The following is an 11,838-nucleotide window of genomic DNA, read 5'->3' as shown; positions in this document are numbered from 1 at the left end:
GTTTAACGGCTTCGGTGGAACCTGGCGGATTAAGCTTCACTTTATGTTTTAGCTGAGTAAAATTAACGATACAACTGTGTGTGTGCCTTTCACTTTGGATTTTATTTTACTTTATTTATTTATTTATTATTTTTTCATGCAGTCATCAGAAGATTACACGGGCATTTAAAAAAAGATGAAAGAGGAATATAACTAATCAAGACCCCCACGCCATATCAACAGGAAAATTTCCTATCAGAAATTTATACATGCATGAAACCAACATCACAATAAATACAAATAGACAGTACTGACGAATAAACTGCATTAGCTTCAAACTTCCGTAAAGTATATATTTGGTACCTTTTTAAAAAGTTGTGAATATTATTTTTAAATGTAGTATTTATACATACTGAATCGATAATAGCTTTGACTCTACTATGATTTTACTAAGTTTATTATTCAATTTTTTGCTTCATATATAATCAGGTTCAGAGATCTGAATAGCGTAATCGATATTTTTCAATTTAACTTATTCCTTTGAAGATCGTCGAAATTTTGAGAAAGGCAGTTATTAAGAGCAAGCGAAGGGACGAAGTTTTTTGTGAGGCAATTGGGAAACATTTTTAACTAGAAACTGCAAAACACAAATCAACTGATAACTAACGATCCATACACAGCAGCTGATTGCCATGAAATTGCATTTTGTCATTGACAAGCAAAGTTTCTGCCCATAACATGACATTAAAATTTCACGATGCAGTCATTTTAGCTACCACAATTCATTTTCATTTTTCTTATAATCACATTTACTAATCCTATTAAAACAAACACATTCTAATCTGCACAAGAAACCAAAATCCTGAATGAAACTATCTGTTAGTTGCATTACAGGTAAAATGAAACTACTGTCTTATTTATATTGTTACAATAAAGGTATGTAAAGATGCCTTCATGGCCTCTTATTGGTAGGTCCGGTTCTAATGCAACAAATAAGATGCTTCTTCTCACGTAGAAAACTTGATTTTGCTTAGCAATGATTTAGTTCGTCACAGGCGTGGCAGGTGTTGGCAGTGTTTCGATCTGGTGTTTGGATAGTGTTTCGTTCTCCTTTTCTAATCCCCACCGTCACTACAATCGGAATACTTTAACACTACTTAAATACACGGAGCTGAACACCGCGTGGCGTCACTTCTGTTTCCGCGCCAAAGTGGACAGTGTGTCATAGATTTAGTACTCTTACAATGCTGCTGAGAATAACTTATAGCTACATGTGTTTGGTCGTGTGCCTAGCTGTGCCTTGTTCTGCAATATATTTATCAGTCTAAACAATGATACTCCAGAATCTAATGTTTCATTTTACCTGACGTTGTCAATACTTCTACGTCCGCCTTTGTTAATTTCGACAGAGACCTCCCTATTGTTCGTTGGAGTCAGTGAGGTTAGGCCTATTAGTGAACATGACAAAATTTGTTTCATGAGAGCTATTATAGTGCCTTCCATTATGCTCCATCTAGCGTAACTGTCTTCATAATACAGAGAGAGTATACCCCGTACAATTAAGTGGGAAAACGTAAATTTAATTGAAAAGGGAAAATAGGTATACCAGCCACGTCATTACTCGAAGCCCTAAGGTCACATGCACCTTTCAAACTCACAGTTTCTCAAGTTAAGCTGTAGCTACAATAGGACGCTCGATATTTGGAATATCAAGTTCGTCCTAAGAAAAAACCTTTTGTCGAGTGATTTCTACATCTTCCTTAAAAAGTAACCCATTCCATATTTTAGGGGTTCTATTGCACCATTTCGGCATTTTTGGATTGGGCTCATCAGGGGCTCAAGGAAAATCAGCACCTCTTGAAATGTGGTTTGACATAATTATAAGCAAGTGAATTTTGAAAAACGAATTTAACAACTTTGAATTGTTGTCAATAATACGAAAGTGAAAGGAATTTGGCTGACTGAAGCAGGAAAAATATGGAAATAATTTAAAACAGAATCGGCTACGCAAGATCGATAACAAATCTACGACGGAAATGGCGTAGCGGAAGGAACATCATTCCATCAGTCAACTGCGAACTGAGACTGAAGCATGGCGGGAACACAGAATGAACAATTCCGTCCGTGTAACTGGTTTTTGGGCTTTAAGAGAGGTTATAGTATCTTATTAACGGAGCGGTACAAAGTCCTTTTATGCGTAAAACTTAGCGACTGAGGTCTTACAGGAGTTTAGTAAACTTTCTACTGGACTGTTGTCGAGATGAAGGCGCGCAGTTTGGAAGAGAAATTTGAGCGCAAAGACATGTCTGGTGTCGACTAGTAGGCAGGGGAAGCTTTTTGCTTGTAGCGTTTAGTTCAGTGTCAAGAGTAAAGCTATACTAGCTGATGTCAGTGTGTAGTTTTATTTGTATCGTTTCCAGTGATCGATCCTTCGTCACCTAGTGTGTTTTTATCACAAACAAATTAAAACAAAGAGATAAAGCACTGAAGAATTTTTTTCTGTGCGTTTTAATTTAATTGCTGATCGCTCAACCATGTGGCTGTGTATTCAGCTTTACTTTTCACCAGGTCAAACGTAGTTTCAGCATCTTCAACATGACGCTCCTTTAAGCTTGTCTTTTTACGTAGCTTCAAGTTATCTGAATTTTTAAATAGGTCGGGTAAATTCACACTGGAATCACTTCTTTTGCTGAATGACTGACTTGCTCCAACAGTCGTAGGCCTTGAAGGAACAATGGGCAGCTTCCATTCCTCCAGTCCAACTTTATCAAAGCTCAAGCCATGCCTCTCAATTTCCCTCATACCTTGTAAAGAAGCAGTTCTACCGAGTCGAAGGGAGGTGATCTCTTCTGAATGGGTGGAGCTATCATGCCTCACTTTATTTGGGTCAGAACCGCTTCTAATTCTTGGTCGCACTAGAACAAAGCTTGCAGATTGTGACTCTTCACCCAGCGAACGGGTATGGGAAAGCCTTCTTACGCTGGATCGCCAATCAGAGCCAGGGCTTAACTGCTTCAAACAGGCTTCTTCTTCAGCCATCTTAAAGTTGGACATAAAAAAATCAAAGGTTAGCGTCGGCTGGAAAATGATGTCAGGTCAAATTGCCCGTAAGTGTTTCGTTTCCCATCACCCGCTCTTTCCTGAAATTGGGTTTCTCCCTTGGGAAAATTAAACAAGGTAAGAAAAGGGCTCCATAAGAAGGTGTGGTTCCAGATTCTCAAACTGAACAACTAGGTCGTATTATAGAGAAACTTTCATGAATGTTTAAACGCCAGCATGCAAAGGATCGATGGCCGGGTGTGTCGTTATCTTTTCCTTGCTATGTTAAAAAACATGTTGACAAATAAACTACTACAAACAGTTGTTAAATAAAGGTGAATAAAGATACTATTGAAGCAAGGAGTAAATTTCGTTTACTTCTACAAAACGTTCATATTCCGTAAGTGGGTTGGGCCTGGCCAAAGCATGTCGAAATCTTTACGAGCAGGGCCTCAGTGGAGTATGTTATACGGGAATTTGAAACTGTTTTTTTATCTCTCTTTTAAGTGTGTGACTAAGAAGCTCTAATTAGTTCCATATACATAGTTCATTCCGCAGCAGCATTAGCTTTTTGTATGTGTGTGTGTCTTTGTGGGTGTGGGTGTGTGGGGGGTGGGAAGGGTCATAATAAAATGTAACTATATTAAAAACCAAACAAGACCGAAGACAGATCCCTGGGGTACCCCTTAAGTTACCTATTGGGGTCTTGAAATTGCTCTTTCCACGAAACATTGTGGCCGAAAAAACGTCGGGAAGACGGTGGCCTCCTCCCCTCCTCTCATGAAGGAATCAAATGTACCAAAATGAAACTTATAAGAAGCTTCACCTGAAAACCTTACGATACTGAACGTCATAACTCCGGAGAAGTAGAGTGGGAGAGGGTGAGATATGCTCAAAGCAGGGTCCTTGGGAACCAAGACTATGCGAATCGGTGAGTTAATTAAGCGCTGTATAATCGCTTAAAAAATCTTCGTTTCAGCCAACTTTTGGTATCTTGTGGTGTTTAGGTGTTGATTTATAGGTTGATCGTGAATTCTAACCCGGTTATGATATTGACAATTTAACATAAGATGACTTATCCATAATTAATGAGGCATTCTTGTCTTTTGTGTCGTATTACTTTTCGCCCATGATCACAACGACCCCTAGTCTAGGACATTTGTTCATGTTAAAATGCATACGTAGAGACTTGGTTTTCAAAAAGTTAATTCACAGTTGTTTACTAAACTACTAACTCCAGTAAAATTAGTCTGTAGACAAAGACGTAAACACAACCAATGAGAAGAAGCGTCTCGATCAATTTCGAATTTTCCCTGTTATGTTTTACTCTCATTCCACTTAAGACAAGATAAATTGCTTCGTTTAATGCCCCACTTTGAGTGTTTAATGAGCGCAAATTATTCGTCGTAAAGTCTTGGTCATGCTCCAGAGAAGATTTGACAGAGATGTTCATTGCAATTTAATAATCTTAAAAGTTAAAGAAAAAAATAGTGAAAAAAAATTTTTTTTTCCTTCTAGATATTTCCAACATTTATGTGATAATTATTTTCAACACAACTTAACTAAACACTGCGGAATGAAGTCTAATGCATTTATACAGTATTGTTCTTACTGGACCAAGAGGAGTATGAAATGGCTATATCATTACACTTTAATGGGAGATTGGAGAAAAATGGAGGTCCATTTCTTGGTCTTTTTGTTTACAGTTGCATGGCATCGCAGCTACTGATTTAATGTGTGCAAAAATATCAATATCATCAATTTTATTGCTATGCTGCGCCTTGGAAAACTTGTACTTCTCAATCTTTACAAAGCGTACATTTTACCACTTTTAACTCTTATCTCTGGCATTTTTGTGGGGCGCGCGATGCTTAGATATATACTTGGGGATTACTCATTCCCTACAAAGCAGTCTTCTCACTAAAGTCAACTTATCGTCGTGATGTAACAGAATTTCCCTATATTATTATACTTAGCCTATTGTTCCCCCATTTCCCTGCCTTTATGAAAAATATGTTGTCACTCCGGCCAGTGGCTAATGTTCTCACTACCTATTATTGAGTGGTAAAGAGTAGCTGATGCATTTTGAACTCATTAAAAACAAAATGATAATGGCAACCTTTTCAACCATTTTGTTTTTTGACTCAAAAGAAAACTAGTCCTTGTAGTCCGATTGTTAAAAAAAATTGTGGTGACAGTTTATTACGTTGTTTTCTTTTCTAAATGCCCTTAAGACATAACGTTTTAAAATCTATATTGTTTGTGTTACCAACAAATAGTGAATGCGTGGTGAACATGCTATCAAATGGATGGTGAAGAAAATGACATTTGCCAATTGCAGCTGGATTAGAATATTGGAAGAGTTGTGGATGAAGTCCAAGGCAACCTTTATAACTTTAGTGCCTCAGTAGATAGCTAAAAATAAGGATGTTTTTGTTTGAATTTTGTTCATTAGTTTTTTAGTTATTAACTATATTGCTCCCCCCCACTGCCAATTGTTTAAGTCCTTCTTCTTCCAACAAGGAAGTCGCTAAGTCGCTAGGAGTGTTAAGCATAATCTAAAATTCCCTTGTTATACATGTTCCCAACTTAACCTTGGCAGAATATCCAGTTAATATAAACTTGCCGAATATTACACGGAATGTGGAACAGGGATGTTTGAAAGGGTCTCGAACCACTTTGACAGCTTTTTGGAGTAGTTTGTAAAGAATTGGTCATACTCCACTATACATCTATTGTATTATTGGGACGGTTTCCAATTGACCCCCGTTCGTTGTCGTAACCCTGCAAAACAAAGTGATTACTCCGGCCAATTACAACGCAGACAAATACCGCGAATTACTAATCAGAACTTGCTGCCACCACAAAAAGCTAAATGTAAGAACAGGATACACGTACGGTTAACGGTCCGCCTCAATTCATTTATTTAACTTGCAAAACAACTTTATGGTAGAGGAAGTTTTATAATATTTAATTTTTTTCATTATTATTATTATTTTTTTATCATAACTGCTCGTGGACTCCTTTAGTATAAGATTCGGTCTCGACAGTAACATTATTCGCTCAGAAAATTCAAGCGACTCGTATAAGTCGGCGAGTGCAACCTTTTCTTTATTAATTGTAATAGGGAGCCAGTATCTATACGACAAAAGTGTTGATTTCTGGCTATAATTAAGGGACGGGAACCAGTTTCCGATGCTTAAAAGGATCTATTCTTTCAAAAATTAAAATCCCCGACAGCGAAACCTTTAGGCGAGAAATTTTTTTATTAGGAGCAGTCAGGATACAGTAAAAGAAGGATGCAATTCAAGCAATTTAAGAGGATGACATCTTAAAAATTAAAATATATCATATGATTAAAACATGTCACCAAGGACGGGATAAAAATCATAAACCATTTGCAAGACATTTCTATTGAGAAGCACTTAACTCTCTTGAAACAAGACTAAAAAAAACTGCCAGTGGGTGTGCAAATTGTTGACAGTTTACTGAGCAGTTGAACAGCGATGGCAGAAGAAAACTGGAAAACGAAAACTGCTGGACAGTGCAGTGCAACTCCCTACGGAATGATATGATTGTCACTCAAGTTCGTATTACATTGTGTAAAATGGCTTTACTTTACTAACAACAGTTGATGATGATGATCATGATGCATGGTATCTTTCTTAAAAGCTAGTCAATGGACCTACAGTATTGTTTTCTAGTTGTGTTCATCATGATTCGGTTTAATAAACTTTGATAAATGATCTTAAATACATGACAACCAAATAGCTTGGTCCGAACACTTAATATTACTCATAGTTTAGTTTTAGTAAACTATTACACAAACACAAGTAAGTGACAGAGAATGGAATGCAGTTTTGTACTGAGCTGGTTGATACGGTTCCCCACTGATGATGATATTTCAGTGTGGCTATATAATGAATCAATATATAGTCAAAATAGTGGTAAAACTAATTGGTAGACAACTATAAACTTCCTTGACGACGGTTATTTCATCTTCACTATTTCCTTAATTGATGGTTTTAACGATCAAGTGCGACTTGGGCAATTCATTCCCCGAACATGTATTTAAGCTTGCATTGATCTTTGTCTGAAAAACGGTATCTCAGTTGCACCACTAGCTAAGCTTTTGAGTCTTGGTATATGACTCTGATAGCCGGCGATGGGTTTGCAGTTTAACGAAAGCCGAATAAGGACCTGACTTGTTTTGTTGATCACCAGTTGATAATCCAGACTGTGCGCATATCATTCCTGCGTCTGCAGATAAACTCCTGGTTAATTTCCGTGTGCCCTTGTCGCTCAAATATCGCTGAGCTATCTTCGATCCACGCAGTCTTTCTAGAAGCAGGTCCTGGTCATTTCCACGAACCTCAGCAGCACTTCTTGTTCCCTCTCTTGCACTTGCTTTGCGAATGATGGGAGGAAGAAAATTCGACCTGAGAATTTTTTTCGTAAGGCCGTTGGACCTTCTCATGTCCTCAAGAGAAAGATTCTCAAGGGCAAAGTCTAGTTGTTCTTCTTGACGCTTCTTTTGTTGTTTCAAAGAAAGTTCTTCAAGCTCCTGAAGTCTCCGCTGAAGCCGTCGGTCCTCAAATACGTTCTTCTTTGTGGTAAGATCCGCGTTTTCGCTCGTGAGTGAGCGCCTTTTCTCGCCAAAATTCATCTCCTACCTATTCGATTTACCGGCTACGTTTATCCAGAAGCAACTGTTTACCGAAATAAAACGACTTGTCTCGCCTTTTCTGACCTCATTTGAACGGTCTGCTGGGCAGAGGGAAACAACTCATTTATCTGGACCTAATAATTAAAAAAATTAAATATTTAATGACAAGGCTTATAGCTACATCACAAAATGGTTTGCAGAAGAGTCCACAAAACCTGTCCGACAAAAACCCTGAATATGAATTCACGCGACTTATGTAGTAATTACAAGAAACAGTTGGTATTTCTACTTGACAGGCTCTTAAAATGTGAGATAATTGAGTCCGCCTTGCAGCACATATAATTAGAATTGGGAGAGCCAGAGACAAATTCACTTGTCATTGGTTTTATGACGCACTAAGAAGGTGTAAACAATTTTAACTATCATCGCTGGCTGGTGATGAAGATCATAATGATTTTATAAGTAGGCATCTATAGACAACTAAATGAAAGTGAAAACTTATTACCGATATTAAAATTAGCTAGTCATTGAAACCTTTGTCTAGGTATTACTTCGGTTAAAGTCGTAAACTTACCATGGACTTTCATAGTCCTCTAAAAATGTTTGTAAGCATATCACTCGCTTGTTTGAATTTCAACATTCGTAAGTGATTTCCTAAAAGAGCTAGCTTTTTGACAGTGCTAATCACACTTGGAACTGATTAAGATGCTTAAAATTCTGCATTCCTTCAGTTTGCAATTTCTAAGGCGAACTCATTTGGAACAAAAAGGAGGAATAAACACAAAAGCTTAAATCATAATCTGATAAGCTATTTTTTTCTCTCAAACCAGTGCTCAATCCCGATCGCTTATCTCAAAAATCAACGGTTTAATCAAAAGAATACCAACGAATTCAGTTAATGCTCACTAACTGTCGACGTTTAACCCTTGTTTAAGGGCTGGTAAAATGGGTATGAAAACCGGTATCCTGGTTGAGGCCATTCCGGGAGGGCAAACTAAATCAACAATTGATGCATGCTTTCGGCTGCAGTTTAGTCTATGTAACGAAAATTCCAATCGCGAGTTTTACCTGGGGCAATAAGGTACAGGAAGAGAAAGGCTGAGACTTCAGTAGATAGACAGCATACAAGCCTGTGCCTGGTTCTCAGATATAGTAGGGACGTCGAGAAAATAAAACAAGCTAGGCGAAAATAAGACGTGCGCGATGTTACTACCTTGGATCCTGGAGCAGGCGACATACAGTGCCGCTAGTTGATTAGCAAGCCGAGTGTTTTTCCTCACAAATTAATCTTTTCTTAATAGCTTAAATCGAAAACAAGACAGTCGTTTCAGTCTTGTGAAGTCTGTGAGGTAAAACTTGACAAATTTATAAACATTGCGTGAGAATTTGGAAAGATAACTGTAGAAATTTGTAACAGTTGACCTGCCCTCAGGGCAAGAGCTCCTTTAACATGCAGTCTTTTGATTTTTTAAGTACAAGTGAAAGCGGGCAAAGTTTATTCCCGTGATCAGTTAACCAGTTAATTAGAGCTTTATAATGTTCCCAGTGTTCTACCAAATATCGCCGTGGGGACAGATGTGTAGGAGGCGGGGGAGGTTGTGGTCTGATGAAATTATTTGTAAGAGTGGAGTTCAAACTGCTGAAGCATGCTCTGATCTAGTCCGTGTGTAACTGGAAGCGCTTAAAAAGGGACCCCCTTTGTTGTTGTTTCACTTTTTCGCGAGGTATACACCAGTTACGCACACCTTTTTCGCGTGCCGAGGGTGTCCGCTTACAAGAGCTTCCTCTGATCTGTAAGTACCTTGGCGAAAAACTTAGTTTTGGAGGGGCCTTTATCTCCATTCAGCGCAACTCTGACAGAAAGTATATCCAGTGTTGAATTTTTCTTTTTGCATCTTTGCCATACTGAATTTTTTGATTAGAAGAAAAAGGTGTAAATTTGGTCTATATATCCATCCGCAACTCAGGATGAGTGGAAGAAATCGTGCAACTTTGGCCGGAGCCTCCTCGTAAAGGAACTTTATTAGCTACCCCCGCAGGAGCCCCCCTCTTCCCCCCTCCCCCCGCGTTATTCCCGGAATAAAAACAAAATAGACTACATAAGTGTTTATACGCAAGTATGATCACCCCAGGTTAATGACATCCGTCTAGATTGTGTATTTAAATAATTATATCTGATGGAATACAGATTAATTTCTATCTCACTATTGCTGTACGTTTTAAATGGGATATTACAGTAAGGTGGTGGCTCATAATATGCAGTGTAGCATTCAACCTAAAAGTAAAATTGATTCAGTGTTCTTTTGTCTTTAAAAAACAAGGGGACACATTTCATACCAGGCATTCCGGATTACGGTTACGGCACGTTGGAGTTTTTTTTTTCTTTTTTAATACCTTGCTAAGCACTGAAACAAGTCAAACAACTTTATCAACGCAAAATACTGAAGTTTTCACACATGTACGCGTTTACAATGGAAATTTACCAGATTGTGGGAGCTGTTCTGTTTACGTAGATATGTCTAACAGAAAACAACTGAATAATAGGATTGACAGCTACTTGGCCTAAGGGCTTTCTATAACTGAACTCTTACTATAGCAAGTATAAGTTGGTTCTTCAGCTGTGAAGACTTTTAACCCCTTGTTTTGGTTTGGTTGCATATTACTCGCATCAACAATTATTCGTCGACGTAATAGCCCATATAGAAGCAAAAAGCGCGTTCGACTTCTTTGACTACAGACCTGACGGGAATGAGTAGTAATTCCCTCGAGAAAACAACAGGAATGGCTATGCCACATTTTATACAGGTTGCGCGCAACAGTTCATCTGTCAAATGTGCACAGAAAGTCTACAGAAACCGGCTCTGCGATCCCCTGCCAGCGTCGGGCTACCAGCCATTGGAAGTCTGCCCATATGAGGTATCTCATACTTTGAAAGTTCAGTACAGGAATGCTACATTTCCTACCCTAAAAGGAGGCGAAAAAAATCGCCCGGAAACCACCGCATCCAAGCCAGAACTGACCGTGTCAGGAAAGCGGAATTCATGGGCCTGCCATCTTAGAAGAGCGAGCGAAGGGGATGATTGTCTATTTCTAGGTTCGAAATCAGCACTTCCAGAAATTAAAACCAAATCAAAGGCCAGGAGAAGTTTGTCGCTTCCACTTTCGACGGAAAATCTGGCAGATTTAGAGTCATTTTTGTACGAAGAACACTCTAATACGACGACAGACCCGCTGCCAAGGATCACTGAGCCAGAAAACGACGCCGTCTTCAAAAATATCTTTGAAGGCCATCCGAGATCTGATTGTTTGGCTTCCAATATGGCAGGACGTTGTACAGGTGTATCCGAAATTCCTCCCAAAAGAAACCGACTCCACGCCATGCGAAAGCGTGTGAAGGAAGCAGAGACTGATTACGATGAAAAAGAAATGAGAGCTTCAAGGCTTTTTGAATGGCTTAAGAATCAAGCGGAAAGGAGTAATTTGTCTTAGTAGGTTTCCTTTATCGCAAATTTTCCAACCAAACTGTAATTAGAATTTCAGCAAAGTTCTATATAAGGCTCTACTGACTCGTTTAGTATGAATTTTTTGAGGAGGGGGCCTCTTCTCCCTTTCCCCCCGATAAACATCGTCTCCGCTCGCATGACTGAATTGATTACTCCACCTTTACTTCCCGGAAAGAAACGTGAGCAGCTAGCAAAACATTTGAACACACTCATAAATGAACTTACAGGAAAGAAAAATTGACAAGGTATGAAATAGAAAAAATGATAGCAACAAGTGTTGACTGTAGATTGCGAACATAATAAACAATGGTTAATATTTTCCCAATTACCGTTTACCTTGCTGAATCGAAAACGCGGCAAATGTACCGAATAGACCTTGTCACGGTTTTCGACGCCATCTTGACGAGTAGGCAAACGCGTCAAAAATTACAGTGATTGTATGAGAATCTAATGTCGAATAATTTCCGTAGAACGGCTGTTCTGAAAAAAATATGACTTGTAAACTAAAGCTTCACTTCTAAGGATTCTCCTGAAAAAATTTGAAGGCGTTAAATTCACTTGAAGACCTAGAACCACTTTTTTAAATTTTCTATACATTTGTCTGTAAGAAAGTCCCGGGAAAATTACAGACAAATATATGGAAAATCTAAA

At 38.5% G+C, this 11,838-nt stretch overlaps 1 protein-coding gene across 1 annotated transcript; it reads right to left on the bottom strand.

Annotated features, from left to right (window-relative positions):
- Positions 1-6,086: 6,086 nt before the first annotated feature.
- On the bottom strand, positions 6,087-8,423 carry LOC140927219 (uncharacterized). Its single transcript, XM_073376859.1, has 2 exons — positions 8,259-8,423; positions 6,087-7,818 (listed from the first exon to the last, which is right to left on the bottom strand). The coding sequence occupies exon 2, from the start codon at positions 7,682-7,684 to the stop codon at positions 7,139-7,141; it is 546 nt and encodes a 181-aa protein (XP_073232960.1). The 5' UTR covers positions 7,685-7,818; positions 8,259-8,423; the 3' UTR covers positions 6,087-7,138.
- Positions 8,424-11,838: the final 3,415 nt, after the last annotated feature.

Source organism: Porites lutea, chromosome 2 (genome assembly GCF_958299795.1).
Source record: "Porites lutea chromosome 2, jaPorLute2.1, whole genome shotgun sequence".
Taxonomy (NCBI): domain Eukaryota; kingdom Metazoa; phylum Cnidaria; class Anthozoa; order Scleractinia; family Poritidae; genus Porites; species Porites lutea.
The sequence above is the reverse complement of the archived record's forward strand: the minus strand, read 5'-3'. Positions and strand labels throughout refer to the sequence as shown.